Below are 24619 nucleotides of genomic sequence, written 5' to 3' on the forward strand. Positions count from 1 at the left end.
CACTGTCACATTTTTCCACTCTTTAAATGGAAAATGTCATGTGTATGGTACCTAGTACACATCCAAATTTCAACTAAACTCTAATTTGCTTTGCTGTCATTTCTGCACATCTGATTACTTGGTAGCATATGACTATATCATGAATGACAGAAACATAAATGTTTTTTAAGCTTGTTCATTTACATAATATTACTAAATGACTGCTCACTTCAAGACATTGTGCTCTTAGATAATATGGGGGGGGGGGCAAAGTTGAATGAGATACAGTCTATGTTTTCCATGTATATAAATTTACCAATTTTAACCTAGTTCTTGAATCCTGGAACTAATTTGGGCTTTGTGGAAGTGGGCATTATAAGAGCTGTACCCAGAATTTTAGACTCATTGATTGTAGAGGGAATTTTGTGTTTAATAAACATTCATTTTTAAGCATTTATTAGCCACATACATTTGCTTCAGGTTGGTTTTAATCTCCTTTAATTTTTCTTCTCTGACCCATTATAATGCTCCAGATCTCTTGCTTAGGAGTATTCAAAATGATAGAGGTGGAATGTATAGGACAAAATACACAAACTGCTCTTTGGAACCAATGTTTCTTGGAGGATTCAATTTGAAGAATGTTGTTGTAAGATAATTGCAAAAATAGATAAACTTCCTAAATGTTGGAAGTATTTGAACCTGGCATATCCTGGAATCATAAAAATAGTTCTGCTCTCAAGTTACAGCAAAATATTATGCAGGAGATGTCAGAAGGGTTGCAAGACCTGTGATAGACTTGGCCAACTCTATGGGATCTCTGCAATCAGAATGACCCTCTGAATTGTCCCTGGCTGGCTTGAAATGACCAGCCCTTTGTACTATCAGACTGACCAGTTAGTGCATGGGGTCTGCCAAGTGTGAGGAAGTGTAACAGGTGATGTTTGTTGACTAGCAGAATTGTCATCAAGCCAGGCAACAAGCTGAGCGATTTTTCAAGTAGGTGGTCTTGACTCTGTGTGTCCTACTGTTTACCTAGGCAGTAAACTGTGACCACGACCTCAATGTCAAGATTGCTTCCTAATTTAAGATGCTAATGGGCCGGCGCCGTGGCTCAACAGGCTAATCCTCCGCCTTGCGGCGCCGGCACACCGGGTTCTAGTCCCGGTCGGGGCACCGATCCTGTCCCGGTTGCCCCTCTTCCAGGCCAGCTCTCTGCTGTGGCCAGGGAGTGCCGTGGAGGATGGCCCAAGTGTTTGGGCTCTGCACCCCATGGGAGACCAGGATAAGCACCTGGCTCCTGCCATCGGAACAGCGCGGTGCGCCGGCCGCAGCGCGCTACCGCGGCGGCCATTAGAGGGTGAACCAACGGCAAAGGAAGACCTTTCTCTCTGTCTCTCTCTCACTGTCCACTCTGCCTGTCAAAAAAAAAAAAAGATGCTAATGTATGGTAGATTAGATAAGAGTAAGAGGAATTGTTTTTCCTCCTTTTTTCCACTTAGGTGCTAGTATTTCTTATATCTAATAATAGGGTGAATATAAGATTCGGTTTACTCAGAGCAGTCCTATTTGCCTGAAACTGCAGATTAAATCTTTTGGATCAATTAACACCTGTTAATTATTTCTAATAACTTCTAATACTCCTGAAGTATCCCAGTTTAGAAGATAAATTGTATGGTTATCCTACCTAGTAATGTTTCTTTTGTTTTTGTATTGATGCTTTTCTCTAAATTTTTTATATTTAGATTTTAAGCTTTTAAAAAACAGATTCAATATAGTCTACACAGTTTTAAACATATGACATTCCCTCCCTTCCACTAATTCTTCTCCCTCTACTTTCCTTCCTTCCTTCCTTCCTTCCTTCCTTCCATCCATCCTTCCATCCTTCCATCCTTCCATCCTTCCATCCTTCCATCCTTCCATCCTTCCATCCTTCATCTCTCTCTCTCTTTCCCTTTCTCCCTTAGTTTTATTTTTGAGATAAAATATTTTTCATTTATATTACAGTTAAGGGCTTAATGCTACGCTAAATATACAGATTAATAAGTAAAAAGCAAAAAGATTTTAGTTTATTGGGAATATAGAAAAGGGCTATAAACAATAATTTAATGCAAAGGTGACTATTTTGCCAATATACAGTAAATTTTAAAGTAATCATAGATTGTTAAAACTATACTGATATAACATTCTTAATTATTGATTTGACAAAAATATAAGCAAAGACTGACAAAACTATATTTGTTCTTTAAGCATATTTTCTGCTATGTTTAATGAACAGAATATTCTGAGTTCAATTTTTTATTTTAGGAACAGATTAGTTTTTTAATTAGTATTATATTTTTGGTCTAGTCAACTTTAAAACAAATGTTTATGAATTTTATCAAAGTTTTCATCAGTGAGCTTAAAAGTGACAATGGACCATAATTCAGAAAGTATATAGGTAAAATTATTATAATATGTTAATTATTCCTCCTCCACCATTAAAATTTTGTCTATATTTTTTATTTCTGAATTATTTTATAGTTTGGTCACAGATATTTATGTCTTTTTTTAAAAAACTTTTATTTAATGAATATAAATTTCCAAAGTACAGCTTATGGATTACAATGGCTTCCCCCCCCCATAACTTCCCTCCCACCCGCAACCCTCCCCTTTCCCACTCCCTCTCCCCTTCCATTCAACATCAAGATTCATTTTCAATTCTCTTTATATACAGAAGATCAGTTTAGTATATATTAAGTAAAGATTTCAACAGTTTGTCCCCACATAGTAACACAAAGTGAAAAATACTGTTTGAGTACTAGTTATAGCATTAAATCACAATGTACAGCACATTAAGGACAGATCGTACATGATATTTTTTTAAAAAATTGATTAATTTTCTATGTAATTTCCAATTTAACACCAAGTTTTTTTTTTTTCATTTTCAATTATCTTTATATACAGAAGATCGATTCAGTATATACTAAGTAAAGATTTCATCAGTTTGCACCCACACAGACACACAAGGTGTGAAAATACTGTTTCAGTATTAGTTATAGCATTACTTCACATTGGACAACACCTTAAGGACAGATCCCACATGAGACGAAAGTACACAGTGACTCCTGTAGTTGATTTAACAATTTGACACTCTTGTTTATGGCGTCAGTAATCTCCCTAGGCTCTAGTCATGAGTTGCCAAGGCTATGGAAGCCTTTAGGGTTTGCTGACTTCGATCTTATTCTGATAGGGTCATAGTCAAAGTGGAAGTTCTCTCCTCCCTTCAGAGAAAGGTACCTCCTTCTTTGATGGCCCCATTCTTTCCACTGGGATCTCCTCTCAGAGATCTTTCGTTTAGTTTTTTTTTTTTTTTTTTTTTTTTGCCAGAGTGTCTTGGCTTTCCATGCCTACAATACTCTCGTGGGCTCTTCAGCCAGATCTGAATGCCTTAAGGGCTGATTCTGAGGCCAGAGTGCTGTTTAGGACATCTGCCATTCTATGAGTCTGCTGTGTATCCCGCTTCCCATGTTGGATTGTTTTTTCCCTTTTTGATTTTATCAGTTAGTATTAGCAGACATTAGTCTTGTTTGTGTGATCCCTTTGACTCTTAGATCTATCAGTGTGAACAATTGTGAACTTAAGATGATCCCTTGGACTAGTGAGATGGCATTGGTACATGCCACCTTGATGGGATTGTATTGAAATCCCCTGGCACGTTTCTAACTCCACCATTTGGGGCAAGTCCGATTGAGCATGCCCCAAATTGTACATCTCCTCCCTCTCTTTTTCCCACTCTTATATTTAACAGGGATCACTTTTCAGTTAAAATTTAAACACCTAAGAATAATTGTGTGTTAATTACAGAGTTCAACCACTAGTACTAGAACAACAACAACAAAAATACTAAAATGGATAAAGTATTACATTGTACATCAATAGGCAGGACAAGAGCTGATGAAGTCACTGTTTCTCATAGTGTCCATTTCACTTCCACAGGTTTCCCCCTTGGTGCTCAGTTAGTTGTCGCTGATCAGGGAAAACAAATGATATTTGTCCCTTTGGGACTGGCTTAATTCACTCAGCATGATGTGTTCCAGATTGCTCCATCCTGTTGCAAATGACTGGATTTCATTGTTTTTGACTGCTGTATAGTATTCTATAGAGTACATGTCCCATAATTTCTTTATCCAGTCTACTGTTGATGGGCATTTGGGTTGGTTCCAGGTATTAGCTATTGTGAATTGAGCAGCAATAAACATTAAGGTGCAGACAGCTTTTTTTTTTGCCAATTTAATTTCCTTTGGGTAAATTCCAAGGAGTGAGATGGCTGGGTTGTATGGTAGGGTTATATTCAGGTTACTGAGGGATCTTCAGACTGACTTCCAAGTGGCTTAACCAGTTTGCATTCCCACCAATAGTGGGTTAGTGTCCTTTTTTCCCCACATCCTCTCCAGCATCTATTGTTGGTAGATTTCTGAATGTGAGCCATTCTCACTGGGGTGAGGTAAAACCTCATTGTGGTTTTGATTTGCGTTTCTCTGATTGCTAGTCATCCTGAACATTTTTTCATGTGTCTGTTGGCCATTTGGATTTCCTCTTTTGAAAAATGTCTATTGAGGTCCTTGGCCCATCTCTTCAGTGGGTTGTTTGTTTTGATGTTGTGGAGTTTCTTGATTTCTTTGTAGATTCTGGTTATCAACCCTTTATCTGTTGCATAGTTTGCAAATATTTTTTCCCATTCTGTCAGTTGTCTCTTCACTTTCCTGACTGTTTCTTTTGAAGTACAGAAACTTCTCAATTTGATGCAATCCCAGTTGTTAATTTTGGCTTTGACTGCCTGTGCTTCTGGGGTCTTTTTCAAGAAGTCTTTGCTGTTACCTATATCTTGCAGGGTTTCTCCAATGCTCTCTAATAATTTGATGGTGCCAGGTCATAGATTTAAGTCTTTAATCCATGTTGAGTGAATTTTTGTGTAAGGTGAAAGGTAGGGGTCTTGCTTCATGATTCTGCATATGGAAATCCAATTTTCCCAGCACCATTTATTGAATAGACTGTCCTTACTCCAGGGATTGGTTTTGCATCCTTGTTCAAATATAAGTTGGCTATAGATGTTTGGATTGATTTCTGGTGTTTCTATTCTGTTCCATTGGTCTATCCATCTGTTTCTGTACCAGTACCATGCTGTTTTGATAACTGCTGCCCTGTGGTATGTCCCTAAATCTGGTATTGTGATGCCTTAGGCTTTGTTTTTGTTGTACAAGATTGCTTTAGCTATTCGAGGTCTCCTGTGTCTCCATATGAATTTCAGCATCATTTTTGCAGACCTGAGAAGAATGTCTTTGGTATTTTGATTGGTATTGCATCGAATCTGTAAATTGCTTTTGGGAGAATGGACATTTTGATGATATTGATTCTTCCAATCCATGAGCATGGAAGATTTTTCCATTTTTTGGTATCCTCTTCTATTTCTTTCTTTAACGTTTTGTAATTCTCATTGTAGAGATCTTTAACATCCTTGGTTAAGTTTATTTGATTGTTTTGTAGCTATTGTGAATAGGATTGATCTTAGAAGTTCTACCTCAGCCGTGGTATTGCCTGTGTATACAAAAGCTGTTGATTTTTGTGCACTGATTTTATATCCTGCTACTTTGCCAAACTCTTCTATGAGTTCCAATAGTCTCAAAGATATTCACTTTATAGATTAACTGAACTATAAGATGTGGTATGTAAGGTTATTTTATTATCATATACATATTATTTGATGGTACTGAATTTGAGAGATTTGGTTCCAAATGCCAAAAAGCTGAGTTCAGTCATCCTAAAAAGTAGTGAAGACTATTAAAGTTGCTTTTTTTAAAGATTGATTTTATTTATATGAAAAGCAGATTAGAAGGAGAGGGAGAGGGAGGGATTGAGGGAGGGAGAGGGAGAGGGAGAGAGAGAGAGAGAGAGAGACAGAGAAAGAGAGAGGTCTTTTGTCCACTGCTTCACCCCCCACAGGGCTGCAGTAATCAGGGTTGGGCCAGACTGAACTCAGGAGTCCGGAGTTTCTTCCAGGTCTTCCACATGAGTGCAGGGGCCCCAGCATTTGGGCCATCCTCTACTGCTTTCCCAGGCATATTAGCAGGGAGCTGGATTGGGAGTGGAGCAGCTGGGACTCGAACCAGTGCCTATATATGTGATGCTGGCACTGCAGGTGATATCTTTACCTGCTATGCCACAATGCTGGCCCTATAAAGTTGATTTCTAAATCCAAAGAAACTTAGATTCCATGGTTTAATTTATCTTTTCAAAACAAACCTTTATTTTATATTTTTAATGTGCCAGGTAAATGCCAACCTCTAACACTGGCTTTCCTTGTCATCTATGAACCTTAGACCAATTCCTTTATTCCTGGCCTGGTTTTCTTCAGCCTTTCTGCCAGTGTCTACTTTCCAGTATTCTGACTTTTATCTTCTTGTCCTTCTCTGGTGATCTTGCCCTCCTTCCTCTCTTAGCTTTTCATTCTTATAGTCACACCTTTGTCATTGTCAGTACAGTCTCACCATAATCTCGATCTGAGAGTCCCCAACTCCGAATACCACTTTGAACCTTTCTAGCTCACTGCTTCTAGTATCTACTCCAACAGACTTTTGCCCTTTTTGGTTCTTAAAATCTGCTGTCCTCACCCCCTGTTGCTGTCTCATGTCTATGGTGAACTTTACACCCTGCTTAAATGGTGTGTCAATATTTGTTTGGTAGTATCTCATTCTAATTAACCTCATCTCTTTGTTTAAGTCCTAAATCCCTTACCTGAACATTGCTGGAAAAAAATATGTCATCATTCCAGATGATCTCACACTAAGTTCAAGGCTCTTCACCTCCAGGGACCACACATGTTACCTGCGATTAGGCTGCTTGTTTCTGGTCTGTTCAGCCTTCCATTTTCCTGGATGATTTTCAATTTTTCTTTTCTCAAACTGCTTTTACTAGTCTTGCTTTTAACTAATAACATAGTTTTATATTTTACTGAAAGATAAATCCCACTAATGAGAACTTAGACAAACGTATATCTGTGCACCGACATCATGTTGTTGCCACATATCCCCTTTCATCTTGTGTCCTGATTGCATGAATGTAAGGGTTCTGTGCTTATGGGTGGCAGGCCTATTACTGGCTGATCTGTACAGTGATCTGCCCTCAAGGAGACCCAACAGGCCAGTCCACTGCAGTGGCTTTCAATGTGGCAAGCCTGGGCTTCAGCAGAAGTCAGCTATGAAGAGCCCTGGCAGCTGTGCAGCCAAGAGTTGGATCACTGGAAATGGACCTGCCCTGGAATCGAAGGACGCCCAGGTCAGAGCCACAGATCTTATTGGCTCTAAGCTGAAAAGCCCTACACTCAGCCCAGCTTCCAAGGTGACCACTGCTGCTGAGGAGACGGCCAAATAGGGTTAGTAACACTGTAGGCAGAACTGTATATTTCTTGTTGGAGTTGCCACCTGCCTTTACCTGGCCAGCTCTCCTCCCAGGCCAGCTAGGTAATGGAAGTCAACAGGGTGCCTTCCCAAGGAGGTTCACACCTCCCTTAGGATGTAGGCTATATGAAGAGATAGATGAGTCTGAGCCTCATAATTTACAATGCTTTAAAGCCCACCTGATTATTATCAAGCCCCTTCTGTCAGGTTCTATTTGCCTCTCAATCAGAAAACTTATTTGTAGCTTAGCACCTGTGTCCTCTGTATCTAGCCCACTTGGGCCTCATTCCTTTGTAACCATAGCCTCTACTCTACCACCAATGGCTCTACTCCCAACCTGTGTGTACTGATGGTCCTCTCCCCCACTTAATGTTGTATGATTGTTCAGAATTTCTCTACAGACAAGCCCAGCTACCTGCAAAAGCTAAGTGGCCTTTTCTCCCAGTCTTGGCTGGGACCAGCTTTAAGCCACATCCATCAAACTGTCCCCACAAGGGTCCGGAGACCCCCCCATTTCCTCTCCTCTATGAAATGGTTAATGCTACTCTTAGGATCATTGGTTACTATTCTCAACCCTGTCTTTTATACTACAGTGTCTAAGTGTTTACAGCAAGTTATAATGGAACAAACAAAGGCCTTCAACAACCAGGCAGTCAACCAAATGCTGCTACAGGAATATACACTGCTCCCCACCCAGGAGACAGCAGCCTAAGACATCGCCCCATGCCAGCAAAGAGTACCTCGTCACCCCATGTCAGCAGGAAGTAGCTCTAAGGACAGATCATCGTCCCTCTACCCCTCCTGGTCTTTTGGGACTAATGTAACCCCATACAAATCCTGCTTTATAAAAAACAAAAGGGGGGAATGTTAGGAAACTGGCACAGTTTTAGCCAGGTGGCCGCACAGCCCAGCTACCTGAGCCAGGCTCCACCCCCATCCTAATGGGATTCCTGCTCCTGCTTCTCTGCCCGCTCTCAGGCAAAGTTTTAAAAGGGCCTGTTCCTGAACATGTGCTCTCTTGGCTCTGCTCCCTGCTCTCTTGGCTTCTCTCCTCCTCTCGTCTCTCTTCTCCCTCCTCTCTGTCTCTCTCTCTTACAGTCTCCTTCTCTTTTTCCTTCGCTGCCCCTTCACTCTGGTCTGTAGGGTGTTCCCCAATAAACCCTTTCCCTTAAAAAAAAGGGGGGGGGTTCTGTGCTTGTCTGAACCTTTTGTTACCTCACTGCATTACCTGAGGCAGGTAACTCTATAAAGAGAAATGATTTCTTTAGCTCACAGATTCAGAGGTTCAGGTCCAGGATTGGGCTGTGCCATTGGTGTTTCATCTGGTGAGAGTGGCAGATGGCCATGCAGAGCACTTGCAGAGGAAGGATCACATGGTGATCCAGGAAACACAGAGGGAGGCTGGGCCCAACTCTGGCTCTGATAAAAAACTTGTCATTGGAAATAACTTCTGGGGAAAGCGTGTTGCTCCGATAACCTAAGGATCTCCCACGAAACCCACCTCTTAAACACCATAATTGGATTAAACGTCCACTCCTTCAGTATGTTAATTTATATCTTTGGTGTTTAAACCTCTGCATGAGTTTGAGGCCAAGTCACATTCAACTATAGAATGGGTCTATCAATTTCTCTACACTAGCCCCTTCGCTGTTACGTAAAGATATGATCGCAGTCCTTATTCCTTCTCTCTACTTAATTGATTTTCTCAAAGTAGTCGACTTTTGCTTCTTCACTGGTTATTCACATTAGCTTACAAAGACATTCAGCCCTGCACATCTGCAGATTTAAGCAACAACAGATTGAAAGTATTTGGGAAAAAATGTGGCTGTACTGAACATGTACAGACTTTTTTCTTGTTATTCCACCTAGACAAGACAGTATAACAACCATATACCATTTATTCTGTATTAGATATTTTAAGTAATTTAGAAATGATTTAAAATATACAGAAGGAAGTGTGAAAGTTATATGCAAATATCACTTTAAGTTTTTACTTATTTGAAAGAGAGACAATGAGAGAGAGAGAGAGGGAGAGAGAGAGAAATATCTTCCAGCTGCTGATTCACTCCTCAGATGCCTTCAGCATCTGGGACTGGGCCAGCCCAAAGTCAAATGCCAAGCACTCAATCCAAGTGTTCTGTTGGGTGTCATGGACCCAGGTACTTAGCCAGCACCTTCTGTTTCCAGGGTCCACTTAACAGGAAGCTGAAACAGGGACTGGAACCAGTACTTTAACCCAGGCACTCCTATATGGATGTGGGCATCCAAAGTGATATCTTAACTACTGTGCCAAACACCCACCCTTACTCCATTTAATATAAGGAATGTGAGCATTCTTGGATTTTGATATGGTAAGGGGACACATCCTGGAACCAGTTACCTATGGATACTGAGGAATGACTGCTGTTTAAATATTTTTAAAGAAAGATTTATTTTGTTTATTCAAAATGAAGAGTTACACAGAGAGCGAGAGACAGAGAGAGAGAGAAAAAAAAAAAAGAGAGAAAATCTTCCATCCTCTGTTTCACTCTCCAAATGCTACAATGACCAGGGCTGGACCAGGAGCCTGGAACTCTATCTGGGTCTCGGAGCTGGATCAGAAGTGGAGCAGCTGAGACTCAAAACTGGTGCTTATACGGAATGCCAGCCTTGCAGCTGGTGGCTTAATCCACTGTGCCATGCCAGCTCCAGTTTCTTCATCTTAATGAAATCCTTATTGATTTCATATTACTTATAGTAAGTGAATGTTCCCTTTTGCTTCTGTCTTTTACAGCAAAATTTCTCTGCCTATTTTTCATTACACAATGTCTTCAATTTTTCTCCTCCCATTCTTAGTTTTAGAGATCACCAATGTCAAGGTCACCAATGATAAAATTTTCAGCCTCATCTCACTTCTAATAGCAACCTATGACACAAGTTGATCATTTTCTTTATTTTATTTGGCTTCTAAGACAGCACATTCTCCTTATTGTCCTCCAAACTCTTTGCCTGTATTTACTTTTTCAACTTTATGTTGATTATTTTTCACCTGCTATCTTAACTTTGGAGTATCCAGGGCATGTCCTTAATTTTCTTTTCTCTTTCCTCCCATTAAATTCACTCATTAGTTTTATCACATCCTGTATCATTTAGCACCATCTTTATGCTGAAGTCTTCTAACTCCTATACACACATCAATGTAATTGATAGCTCTGTATAAATGTCTGAAGGCACCTCAAAATCTCTAAAACTGAACTTCTGATATCTCGCTGCAACATGATTCTTCATAGTTTTCCCTTTCTCAGTTAATGACAATCCTGTTCTTCATGTTATTCAAGCCCAAAGCCTTTGAATCATCCTTGGCATTTCTCTGACTCATACCCTGTCTCCATCTCATCAGTGAATCCTTTCAGCTCTATCTTTAGAACACATCCTGAGACTCACATCTCTCCACCTTCTCTGCCGTTAGGCATCATCATCTTATGGAGATTATTGCACTATCCTGTAATCAATCTTGCTCTGCCTAACCTTGCTATTTCCAGGATTTTCACATACCAACCAGAGGAATCCTGTTGAAATACAACTCATAGAGTGGCATGACTTTGCCCAAGGACTTCCTGTTTCTCTCTCAACTGGTTTTGACTCCCAGTACAAGTCAGAGTGTTTACCGTGGCCTGCAAGGCCCTTCTTCATCTGGGCTGCCTTCCCATTCCATTCTCGTAACTTTGTCTCTTACCACTGTTTCTCTTACTCTTTTCCAGGCACATGGGACTCCTTGGCTTTCCACTGATGGGCTAAAAAAGCTCTTGTCCTAAGGTCTTTCACTAGCTGCTTCCTCTGCTCAGACCATTTATTCCCTTGGAAATATGCATGTTGCACTTCTTCATTTCTTTCAACTCATTGCTTAAATGTCACCTCTCAGTGATGCCTTGCTGATCTACTGTTAAAAATTGCAATAGTTCCAAGCCCCTCTTCAGTCATCTACAGCAGCCTTACTATTGTCCATAGCACTTTTCATCATTTACTTTTTTTTATTTTTCCCCTGACTTGACAGAAAACTTCATGAGGTTATGAGTTTTTTTTTTAAGTTTTGTTTGCTGCTATTATTCTTTGCATTTACAAAGCTATCTTTATAATATTAAGTATTTTATAAATTTTTGTTGAATGAATGTATGAATTATTTTGGACATTTCAGTATCATGATTCTTTGGTTACAGATAAGAAATAAAGCCTTTGTGGAGATTAACCCTTAAACTCAGATCTGTCTTGCCTCACAGTGCAGTCACAGTATACCTTAATTCATTCATCTGGGTACTGTGTACATGAACTTTATTTTTTAAATGAAAATTTTATTTATTTATTTAAGGGTGGGAGGGAGGGAGAGAGAATGAGAGAGAGCAACCAATCCCCACCTGCCAGTTCATCCTCCAAATATCTGTGATGGCTGGAGCTAGGCCAGGCTGAAGCTGGGAGCTAGGCATTAAATGGATGGGAATTAACCACCCAGGCCATTACATGTTGTCTCCCAGGGTGCACATTTGCAAGAAGCTGGAACTGGGAGTTGAGTCAGGATTTAGATCCAGGCACTCTTGTATGGGACATCAGCATCACAAGCAGCATTTTAACCACTTGCTGTATACCTGTCCCCATGAGCTTTACATCAGGTTAACTGCATTATAATATAGAGGAACTCACCACTACTGTGCATCTTATTTGTGCCCTTACCCTCAATTACTATCATTGAGAAAATAGATTTGTAACATTGAGTTCATGTCGAAGGACTTTTTTGTGGATCCTGAGAACTTGTTGGAGACAGTTAGAGACTTGTTGGAGACTCCTGACTACTTTCTCAAGTCAGACATGTTTTGGAATAGTTTGGAGATACTCATATTTTTCATGTTATTACAACAGAAAGTCTATACTTTCTTCCCATGATGAAAAAAATGTCTGCATTGCACCTGGGTGTTGTGGCATAGCAGATGAAGCCACCACTTGGGATGCTCCATATCAGAGTGCCGGTTAGGCTGGCAGTTACTCTACTTCTGATTCAGGTTTCTGCTAATGCATCCTTGGAGGCAGCAGATGATGGCTCATGTGCTTGGGTCCCTGCCAACCACGTGGGAGACCTGCACTGAGTTCCTGGTTCCTGGCTTCAGCCTCACAAGGCCCTGGCTGTTGTGTGTATTTGAGGAGTGAGCCAACAGATGAAGATGGATTTTTTTTTTTTTTCTCTTTCTCTCTCTGTTGGTCTGCCTTTAAAGTACATGGACATAAATAAACATTTTAAAAAAAGGCCACATCTTCTGAACTTGAAGCAGCAAGGAATAAACAAGAACACTGCTGGTTTGGTTCAGGCAGGCCAAGAGTTCCAGGGATGTGGATTTTACTAGAGGCAGCTGGAATTGAAATTTGCTCTCTCCCACTGAATTTTTTTTAAAGATTTATTGATTTATTTATTTGAAAGTCAGAGTTACACAGAGAGAGAAGGAGAGGTGGTGGGGGGAGAGAAAGAAAGAGTCTTTCATCCGCTTGTTCATTCCCCAGTTGGCCACAATGGCTGGAACTATGCTGATCCAAAGCCAGGAGCCAGGAACTTCTTCTGGGTCTCCCATGCAGGTGCAGGGGCCCAAGGACTTGGGCCATCTTCTACTGATTTTCCAGGCCATAGCAGAGAGCTGGATGGAAAGTGGAGCAGGTGGGACTCAAACTGGTGCCCATATGGGATACCGGCACTGCAGGCGGTAGCCTTACCCTCTATGCCACAGCGCCGGTCCCTGAATTGTTCTTACAATTGTTCTTATCAAGATATTTTTAATCAAACAGATATCTGATGATGAAAAAAAATTATCATTTCTTTATTTTTATTTTTGCCAGGCAGAGTTAGTCAGTGAGAGAGGGAGACAGAGAGTTTTAGATAGTGAGAGAGAAAGAGAAAGGTCTTCCTTCTGTTGGTTCACTCCCTCAATGGCCGCTATGGCCGGCACTGTGCTGATCCGAAGCCAGGAGCCAGGTGCTTCCTCCTGGTCTCCCATGCGGGTGCAGGGACCCAAGCACTTGGGCCATCCTCCACTGCACTCTCAGGCCACAGCAGAGAGCTGGACTGGAAGAGGAGCAACCGGGACAGAACCGGCTCCCCAACCGGGACTAGAACCCTCTGTGCTGGAGTCGCAAGTGGAGGATTAGCCAAGTGAGCCACAGCACTGGCCCTAAAATTATCATTTCAAAAGCTAACCCTAGATTGGGATGAGTATGAATAATGCTTCAAGTTTTTGCAGCTGCCTTTGTAGTTGTGAACAGCAAGTTGTGTCTAGTCAGCATTTTCCAATATCTGCCTTGTTTGTGGCTCAGATTCAGAGGGGATGATTGTGTTGAAAGTGAATTCTACATCCCAAGAGGAACTGCTCTTCTTGGATTGTGGAAATGAAATATAAACACCAGATCTATCCCAGAATGTTTGGTTAACAGGCCACACCATTTTTGAGTCTACCCAGGTCCCTGAAATTAGAACTTTTTATAAAATGCTGATATTAGCTGAAAGGTGGTGAAATTTCAAGTGAGAATTAAGTTGTATACCAAGACAGGACTATTTTGTGGTTTACATGAAAGCCTAAGGTGTTTAGCAGCCTCCTCTTTTTTTTTTTTTTTTTTAATTAGCTTCTCATATCTTTAAGACAAATTTATTTGAGAGGTAGAGGGAGAGATTGAGAGACAGACAAAACATGATCACTCTTGCCTGTTGGTTCACTCCCCGAATGCCTTCAACAGCTGGGGCTGCACCAGGCCAGAGCTGGGACCCAAGAACTCAATCCAGGTCTCCTATGTGGGTGACGGGGCCCCAGTTACTTGAGCCATCACTGCTGCCTCCCAGAATTCAGGAACCAGGATGTGGATCCGGGTACTCTGATATAGAATCTTGATTGGTAGGCCAAACATCTACGCTGGCTTCTCTAGTTGAAGAGTCTCAGAAAGATCCATGGTCTCTGATGCGGCACAGCTGAAATCTCTGCTTGGCTCTTGGCTCCCTGAAGTTGTTTTCTGCTAGACGTTTTGAGGATCCTGCAGGTAGAGGGGTCAGCCAAAGATCTGAGCAGTTTTCTCACAGATTTTGGGGGTGTCCCCATAGATACTTTTGTTTTAGGAAATTGAGTCCCTTAATTTCCAGCCATTGGCAGCCCCAAGACTCTCTAGTCGATGACACGTCAGGCCACTATGACTGAGTTTGTCTGAATTCTGGCCGCACTGATATCCAGACTGGGAGAACCCTTGGGACAAGCCTCAGAGTCCTGCTCTTTCATTGTGTTTCCCTTCTTTCAAGGGCGAAGTCCTCCTCAGTTTATGCCTGATTTTAGCCTTTTAAGGCTTCTAAATAGTTGATAAATTTTCTCCAAAGTTTGTAATCCTTCAATGTGGGAGAGTTAGTTTGAAATAGGCAACGCTGTCATTACCTTTAGAACCTCAGTAGGTTGTGATATGTAATTTTTTCGCTATCATTCAGTTCAAAATACTTCCTAATTGCCATGATAATTTCTTCTTTGAGCCATCTGATATTGAGCTACATGTTTTTAAAACTTGCCAGCATAAAGATTTTCTATTAATCTTTTTGTTATTGACTTCTAGCTTAATTCCATTGTGGTCAGAAAATATATTCTGCATGATTTTCCTCTTTTAAAACTTGTTGACATGGAATGTAAAATGAATGTGTGGTCAATTAATGTCCATGCTCTCTGTTTACTTGGAAGGGATTTGTACCATCAGCTACAATGTCCTGTGTGGGTCAGTTCTGTCCAGTGTTAGGTTTGTTAATCATGTTCCAATCTATGTTTTTTTTTTTTTTTAACTCCCTTCCTCTTGTTTTGCCTCCCTTATTCTGTCCATGACTAAGACTGATACGTTAAAAAGCTCCCACCAGTGTTATGCATTTGCCTATTTCTCCTTTTATGCTAATTTCCTCACTTACTTGGAGCCCATTATTGGATGAATTTAAATTTTTTTAAAGGAATTATTTATTTACTTGAAAGGCAGAGTTACAGACATGCAGAGGCAGAGGCAGAGAGAGAGAGAGAGAGAAAGAGAGAGATGATGATCTGGTTCACTCCCCAAATGGCTGCAACGGGGCCATTCTGAATATAGGAGCCAGGAGCTTCTTCTAGGTCTCCCATATGGGAGCAGGGACCCACAGACTTGGACCATCTTCTGCTGCTTTACTAGGCACACTAGCAGGGAGCTGGATTGGAAGTGGAACAGCCCGGACTCGAACCAGCACCTATATGGGATGCCAGCACTGCAGGCAGCGGTTTTACCCTCTATGCCACAGTTAATCCAGGAATGGATTAACATCTAGAATGAAGTCCTTGTGAACAGAACTGTTGACCAGTTATAAATTTCCTTCTTTATATCTGGGAACTGCTTGAAGTTGGCTTTGTCTGCTGTCAATACAGTGACTTCACCTTTATTTGGGTTAGGTTTTTCCCTTGTTTTTACTTAGCTTTTTTCTTTACTTTTATAGCTTATGTTTTAAGTGGTTGGAATTTGCTTTCTTTATTCCCAGTGTGACAGTCTTTCTTTTAATTGGAACATTTTGATTACTTACAGTTTTAAAATCAACCATCATACTATTTATTACCTATTTCCATCACCTGTTCCATACTTCTCCATCCTCTCATGATTACGTTAATTAAATTTCAGATATATTGTGCATTACATTACTCTAGTTTGGCATTTCTTTATTTTTATTAGGAAAAGACAGAGTTTTTAATACCCCACTGTGTGAGCAAGGAATTGTTGGATTTGGAATTGGAATTGCAGTCACTGGTGCTACAGCTATTGCGGAAATCCAGTTTGCAGATTATATTTTCCCTGCCTTTGATCAGGTAAGTGCTCCAATATTTTAATTATTATTTTTTACTTTATACTTTAAATTTTTTTTTTTTTACTTTTTAAAAATGTGTGGAATCTACATTCCTAGAACTCTCGGCCTGCCTGAACCAAACCAGCAGTGTTTTTGTTTATTTCTTGCTGCTCCAAGTTCACAAGATGTAGACTATTTTAATGTTTACTTATTTATTTCCATTTACTTGAAAGGCAGAGCAAGAGAGAGAGAGAGAGAGAGAGAGAGAGAGAGAGAGAGAGAGAGATCTTCCATCTGTTGGCTCACTCCCCAAATGCCCAGATAGAGAGCCCCATCCACTGGTGCATTCCCTCAAGTGCCTGAAACAGCTGGCACTCGCCTGTGCTGAAGGACTGGATCCCAGCCCCAGCCCTCCACATCAGTGGCAGGAACCCAGTCACTTGGGCCATCATTGCTACCTCGCAGCTTCTGCACTGGCAGGAAGCTGGAGTCATTAGAGGGAGTTGAGTGTCGAACTCAGGTGCTCCAGTGTGGACACAGACATCTTAACCTGCGCCTTACCTCCTAGGCTGAACGCCCTCCCCCAGTGCTTCATATCTTACTGTGAACTAACATTTTGAAGAATGTTAAGTCCATGAGGTAGTTGTGTTGCCTCCACCCTCCCACCGCACATCTTACTAACATTTTACTACACTTGAGAGAGTGTAAGACAGTTATCATTTTGTATGGGCATACATTTGAAGCTCTAACTGCATGGTTTAAGAAAATGAGTGGGGAGGAAGGGCTTGTTGTGATTTGTCCCTTTTCTCTTTCTTCCCCGCAGATTGTTAATGAAGCCGCCAAGTATCGCTATCGCTCTGGGGATCTTTTTAACTGTGGAAGCCTCACTATCCGCTCCCCGTGGGGATGTGTTGGCCATGGGGCTCTCTATCATTCTCAGAGTCCTGAAGCTTTTTTTGCCCATTGCCCAGGAATCAAGGTATCCTCATTTATGTATTTCATCTGATCTCCATATGATATTGCCATTTTAATTGATTCCATGCATATTAACTAATATGCTGATCTTGAGGGAAACAAAAAAGATTTTGGGAATTTGTATGAACTTAATTGTCTTTAACAAAGAGAGGTTAGCATTTCTTAAAAGTAAGTTATCCAGTGCTGAGATGTATAGATTGCTATCTTCCTCCCTCCCTCCCTCCCTCCCTCCCTCCCTCCCTCCCTTCCTTCCTTTCTGATTTATTTATTTGTGGGGGGGGGGGGCGGAGAGAGAGAGAAAGAAAGAAAGAAAAGTAGGTCTTCTATCCACTGATTTACTACCCAAATGATCACAACAGCCACATCTGGGCCAGGATGAAGCCAGGGGCCAGGAACTCTGTCTTGATCTCCCCTTGGGTGTCAGGGGCCCAAGTACTTGGGCCATCATCCATTGTCTTCCCTGGTGCATTAGCAGGAGCTGAGCCAGAAGCTGGAACTCAAACCAGCACTCTGATATTTGATGTCCGCAGGTGGCAGCTTAACCTATTGTGTCAAAACGCTGGTCCCTAGGATGCTAGCCTTAAAGCTTGATGCTAGCTTTAATTAACTTTGTAGATGTCAAAGGAAAAGACTGAGTGCATAGTTGGTTTATTGTCTTCCTTTTTCAAGCTGAATCTTTTTTCTAAAGGATTTTTTCTCACTGATTCCAGGGTTATTTTAGTAAGTCTAGTTTAGACCGTATTTACCTCTAAATCAGAGGGCTAGACTTTTTACTTTTAGTCCAGCCCTTGCTTTTTGTTTACTTAGTTTATTTCAGATGCAGAGAGAGAGAGAGAGAGAGAGAGAGAGAGAGAGAGAGAATTATCTTTCATCTCCTAGTTCACTTCCCAAATGTCTACTCCTTCTGGGGAAGGAGCCAGGAAGCAAGAACCCAATCTGAGTCTGCCAGGTGGGTGGCAGGGACCCAACTATTGAACCACTGCCACTACAGCCCAGAGTGCATTAGCAGGAAGATGGAACTGGGGAGGAGCCTAGACTCCAACCCAGGGACTCCGATGTGGGATGCTGGCATACCAGGCTTAACTGCTGCAAAAACGTTGAAAGAAGATGGTTCCCAAAATGTGCTTTTTTCATTCTACAGTAATGGATTTCTTTCTCAAGCAATTAATTTTGAAACATCTCCCTTTTACTGTCTGCCTTCCACAATAGCTAGGTCATTTGATAATAAGTGTTTGCAATATTTTATTATTTAATTGTTTTTGTGTTATCATCTTTTCTATTCCAATATTTACTGTAATAGCTTTCCAGGAAGTCATTGTAGAAACTAATAGATGGGCCAACCCAGAGACGTCTGTTTATTTTATGACAACATGAATTGGCTGTGAACATGTGTCTGTGTTTTATTCGTATTTGATTTTTCTACCAGATGAAAATTATAAGAGTTTTCATAGTTGAGTAAGGTTGCATGTTCTGTAAATGTAAGCTAGAAGTGGTAGGGTGGGGCAGAAGCTGCTTTTGAGGCAACTGCTATTTTGTGTTTGAGCTGAACCTAGATTCACTTTTAATGTTTACAACATTACTTTGTGTTTTGAAGAACAGATATTTTCTCTCAACCCTCAAACCTTCTCCTCAAACTTTACCTTCTCCTTTTCCTCTCCTTCCCCCATTCTTTCTTTTTACCCACCCCAAATTAACATACACATGAAGCACAAAAGGGTAAATATAAATATAGGAAGAAAGCAGACAAAATAAAAAGCAGGAACATAAGATGAAGTCAGTGTGTGGCACAATTGTTAATATGTGCAGATGTCTTTTTATAGAAAATAGTGAGATCTCTGCTGCCATTTTATTTTATTTAATTTATTTAATTAATTAATTTATTTTTGACAGGTAGAGTTAGTGAGAGAAAGAGACAGAGAGAAAGGTCTTCCTTCCGTTGGTTCACCCCCCAAATGGCTGCTATGGCTGGCGCTGCGCCCATCCGAAGCCAGGAGCCAGGTGTTTCCTCCTGGTCTCCCATGCGGGTGCAGGAACTCAAGCACTTGGGCCATCCTCCACTGCCTTCCTGGGCCATAGCAGAGAGCTGGACTGGAAGAGGAGCAATCGGGACTAGAACCCGGCGCCCATATGGGATGCCGGCGCTGTAGGCAGAGGATTAGCCTAGTGAGCCACAGTGCCAGCCCCTGCCATTTTATTTTTTAAACAAAAAATTCTTCAATAAAAATAACTTTGAAAGGCAAATGTAGTTTGTTTCAAGAAATCTTATTTGGGTATTTTTGTGACACTTTACATTAAAATAAATAAGATTATTTTAATAATAACTTCCTATGTAATACTTGTCTTTATACGATTATTTTACAATCACTAAAATTTAGACACAATTTTGCCATTTGGGGCAACATGGAGTAGAATTAAGAGCTTGGGCTTTGGTGTCCTGGTGTCACTGAGCTCTGTGAGAATCCCTGGTTTCTCAGGTAATTGTGACCTTGGGTGAGCTATTTAATCTCCACTTAGACCTCAGTCTCTAAAGTGAGTAATATCCCAATACCTCCCACATGGGGTTGCCATGAACAGGAGATTAATCCACCTGGACTACTTGGCCAACTTAACACCTGTGCTTCCTGCTGCCATTATCATCTTCCTTATCATCACCCTTGTTCTCAAGAAGGTTCTGTGGCTGTTTCCTGTCAACTGGGAGTAAGGAGGAGCCATACTTCTCTTTTTGCTCTGCTGTAACTGGAAATTATAGTACCTAGATTATAAAGTTCAGAGGACTACTTTTCCACTTATGAAATGCACTCCATGTGTTTTTCCTGGAAAAGAAGATTTTGGACGTTAAAATTGGAGCGGAAAGTTGCATACACTTTGAAAGTAATAGAAGAGGGTTAGCAGAAGATATTTTATTATTTATATATAAATATGAGTATAGGTAGATGTTGACAATTTTGCTTTTTTTTTACTTTGATAAATGGTCTTTTGAGATTACGTTTATTTTTTTTTATACTGGATAAGCTTAGCTCTTTAAGAGAAGACAAATATCTTAGTTAATAGGAATTAAACAAAATGAATATCTTTGAAGACATGTAAATTTTATAATAAATGATAATTAGGCTAAAATAAATGCCAAATTCCTGTTTTTAAATGTAATTGATTATTTAAATGTTGGTCTTTCTTATAAGTGAATTTAATAGGGTGCACTTTTACTAAAACTGGCTTTTAAAAAATTATTTTCACAGGTGGTTATACCCAGAAGCCCTTTCCAGGCCAAGGGACTTCTTTTGTCCTGCATAGAGGATAAAAATCCTTGTATATTTTTCGAACCTAAAATACTTTACAGGGCAGCAGGTAAAGGTTTCTTTATTTTTATATTATGAGTAGGTTTATGTACTTTATTTTCTGTGCTGTGAAAATCTTTAAATTTTTTCATACACTGAATTTATGTTTTCATATACAAAAAAGAAGTCTGATTTTCTTCTCTGTTTAGCTTGTCTTCAGGTGTGAATTTTGTGTTTCTAGCTATTTCACGTTTTTATTGTGGAAACAAGCTGTAGGAAGTGGTGGCAAGAGTAAAGGGATTGTGTTTGCTTGCATAATAAGCGGATTAGTAAAGTGAATGAGCTCATTGTGCTAGATAACATCTAAGTTCCTTTCTAGCTGAAGTGACTATGAAGTTCTTCACCTCAGTCAGGAACTTTTGATAGGATAGGAGGCAAAGTTCACAACTATGTGATATCAGGTCTTCACAGGATGACTAAGGCCAACTCAGCTGTTTGGTTGCTCTTCTTTAAGCTTAGAGTCTTATATGTATAAGTGTGTACCTCTGACTCATTTCTCAACTGAAGTGGAAACTGTAAATATCTAAGAAGTTTTTCTGTCTAAAATATATTTTATTTTGAATTCAAGAAAAAGGTTTGGTAATCACTCTTTTCCTGGAATAACTAAGTTTAAAAACACATGCTTATATTGTGATATTATTTGTATACAATACAATACACAGTTATTAGGCATTTAGTTGATGGTCTGTTGACAGTTGTAGACATCAACATGTCCATTATGTAAAATAAGATAAAATATTTTAATCACCCCAAGAAGCTTCTTTCTATCTCTTCCCTACTAATTCATTTTCTGTATTCCAAACTCAGCAACATTCTGATTGCTGTTAGGTTAATGGTATGTGCTTTTGGGCTTCACATAAATGGAATAACACATTATATGTTCTTTTATGTTTGCCTTTCTTTGGTTTAAGCTAATGCTATTGAGATTTATTCATGTTATTACTTATATCAATAATTTATTAGTTTTTCTTTGCTGAGTGGCATCCCAATGTATGAGTATTCATAGCTTATTATTACTAATACTATTAAGTAATGTACATTGACATTACATTGTATGAATATTCATTGCTCACTGTTATTTTTCTAGTCAGTGACAGCTATTCTTGTTAGTCTTATTATTTTTAGTATGCTAGTAGTTACTATTAGGGAAAGCAACTTGTCTCCTTTCTTTTCATCAAACAAATGTCTTGAAAATAGTGTTAGTAAATTGCAGTTATATTTCTGGAGCCAGCCTGCCATGAGTTAGCCTATAAATGCTGCTTGGTTATTGAGAAAAGAACATCTGAAAATATGTGGCACGTATATAGTGTTGTTGAATAAGGAGCATTCTATTGTATGAATATATCACAACTTTGTGGCCCTTGCAGCTGGCGTTCTGTTTCAGCTTTCCCATCCCTTTGAATAAATATCCATCACTGCTTTCAGAATTTTGGCTGTTTTGTACAAGGCTTGCAAGGAACATTTCTGTGTAAGTGTTTTTGTGGACATGTGTTTTCATTTTGTTTGGATAATAAACATCTAGGAATGGTATTGGCATACTATAAGGTGGATGTAGATTTCACTTTATAAGAATCTGCTGAAGAGTTTTTCAAAGTAGTTGCGTTATTTTACACCTCCACTGGAAATGTATCAGAGTTCCAGTTGCTCTTAATTTTAAAACCATTTTAAATTGACTCTAGGTTTTTTTCATGATTCTGTTATGATCTACACCCCATTATGGGATAAAAAATAATTATCATAAGAATTTAAAATCTTGAGGTCAATACAGAAACACTGATTATATATGCTGAGTACCTTTTTGCTGAAAATGATTTCTAATCTTTTAAATATGCTATGGGTATTACAATTATAATGCCAACCAGGTGTTATAACTAGTCAATGCAGAGTTTTTTTTTCCAGTATTTAATAAAAGGAGACTGAGTAACTAACATGTGGAAAAGCAATATAGTATTCACCTTGCTGCAAGTTTTCAAATCAGGATTGGGCAGGGAAATATTTAATATTACAGGATTCCAGCTAAGAAAATGAACTTGAGAAATTTGTTTTAGGCTTGAGCTTGGGGGAGATTTGAAAGACCCGTATGTAGTTCAGACTTCCAAGGGTTTTCAGAAGTTTCCCCATAAACAATAATCAGCCTTTGTCTCTATTGGTGAGGAGCAGTGTTTTTTTTCTTCTTACTATTTGTTGAATTTTTTACTTAGTGTAGGGTTAAGCTTATGATTATAAAATAAACTGAAAGTATGTCATTATAAAAATTAAAAAAGAAAGAATAAGCAGGGAGGAAGAGAGAGGGTAGGATGGGAGCTATCACAGGGCTCCTAAATTTGTATATATGAAATACATGAAATTTGTTCACATGATATAAGTAAAAAGTAATTGAGAAAAAAAGAACATTCCCTATGGTTGATTCTATGTTATTTCTTTTTTTTTTTTTTTTTTAATTTTTTGACAGGCAGAGTTAGACAGTGTGAGAGAGAGAGAGACAGAGAGAAAGGTCTTCCTTCTGTTGGTTCAGTCTCCTAATGGCCGCTACGGCCGGCGCGCTGCGCCGATCCGAAGCCAGGAGCCAGGTGCTTCCTCCTGGTCTCCCATGTCAGTGCAGGGGCCCAAGCACTTGGGCCATCCTCCACTGCCTTCCCGGGCCACAGCAGAGAGCTGGACTGGAAGAGGAGCAACTGGGACTAGAACCCCAGGGTGCTGGTGCCGCAGGCGGAGGATTAGCCTAGTGAGCTGCGGCAGCAGCCCGATTCTATGTTATTTCAAAGACTCTATCTCTGAATCCTCTCTGGGGGAGAGCACCTCAATGAACTTTATTTTTTTTATCATAAGATGGCCTTATACAGGATTATGATTCATATATTTAAATATATGCTAATAGTATAGTCTGAAAACTCTTAATAGTGTGATTCTAGTTTGGGGATACTCCAAGAAAACTTCAGAATGAAGCAGAAATCTTATCTGGAGTCACTTCTACAGAGGCTAGCAACAGCCCAAATAGCTAACAGGTAACATCCAAGGAAAGGATAGAAATCTCTTTGAGCAGAGAAAAGACTGTTACAGATCCAGTAAGACATCGGATATTAAAGCTGTAATGTATAGAATACAAAACATTGGATTTATATGAAAAAAGTAGGCATGGAATACAAGTAGGAGACAAGAAAATATGAGGAAAACCAGAATTGAATGTTTGAAAAGAAAAAAATGTAATTAATCATGACTCGTGGATCTAATTATGATTAATGGAATGAATGGAATTAATTAACAGTAGAGCTAGAAATTTATTAACAGATGAATGAAGCATTAGTAAACTAGAAGACAAAGCCGAAGAAATTACCAGAATATGGTCCAGAGAGATACAGAAAAGGAAAACATGAAAAAGAGGTTAATTTAGAGGCAAGAGGGGCCGGCACCATGGTGCAGTAGGTTAATCCTCCGCCTGCGGCGCCGACATCCCACATGGGCGCCAATTCTAGTCCCGGCTGCCCCTCTTCCAATCCAGCTCTCTGCTATGGCCTGGGAAAGCAGTAGAAGGTGGCCCAAGTCCTTGGGCCCCTGCACTTGCATGGGGGACCAGGAAGAGTCATCTGGCACCTGGCTCCTGACTTTGGATCGGTGTAGCTCTGGCAGTAGCAGCCATCTGGGGAGTGAACCAATGGAAGGAAGATCTTTCTCTCTGTCTCTCTCTCTCACTGTCTGTAACTCTGCCTCTCAAATAAATAAATAAAAATCTTTAAACAAAATAGAGGCAAGATAAGAAGGTCTAAGTACAACTAAAGAAACAGAGATGAATATGTTTTCTAACTACATTTCTTTTTTTTTTTAAAGATTTAATTTATTTATTTGAAAGACACAGTTACAGAGAGAGTTAGAGACAGAGGGAGAGGTCTTTCATCTGCTGGTTTACTCCCTAAATAGACGCAATGGCTGGAGCTGTGCCAATCCGAAGGCAGGAGCCAGGAGCTTCCTCTGGGTCTCCCACACGGGTGCAGGAGCCCAAGGACTTGGGCCATCTTCTACTGCTTTCCCAGGCAATAGCAGAGAGCTGGATTGGAAGTGGAGCAGCTGGGACT

The 24619-nt window shown here is 40.0% G+C and overlaps 1 protein-coding gene and 1 pseudogene across 1 annotated transcript in view; one reads left to right on the forward strand and one right to left on the reverse strand.

Annotated features, from left to right (window-relative positions):
* The window catches only part of LOC133756353 (putative elongation factor 1-alpha-like 3), a 43452-nt pseudogene extending 36808 nt beyond the window's left edge, over positions 1 to 6644 (reverse strand).
* The window catches only part of BCKDHB (branched chain keto acid dehydrogenase E1 subunit beta), a 269800-nt gene that overhangs the window by 65155 nt on the left and 180026 nt on the right, over positions 1 to 24619 (forward strand). The window contains exons 4-6 of the mRNA XM_062186412.1: positions 16128 to 16261; positions 17063 to 17218; positions 20451 to 20559. Of these exons, the coding sequence (XP_062042396.1) occupies positions 16128 to 16261; positions 17063 to 17218; positions 20451 to 20559 (399 nt within the window). The remainder of the gene's footprint in view (positions 1 to 16127; positions 16262 to 17062; positions 17219 to 20450; positions 20560 to 24619) is intronic.

This window comes from Lepus europaeus, chromosome 3, assembly GCF_033115175.1.
Source record: "Lepus europaeus isolate LE1 chromosome 3, mLepTim1.pri, whole genome shotgun sequence".
Lineage (NCBI taxonomy): Eukaryota > Metazoa > Chordata > Mammalia > Lagomorpha > Leporidae > Lepus > Lepus europaeus.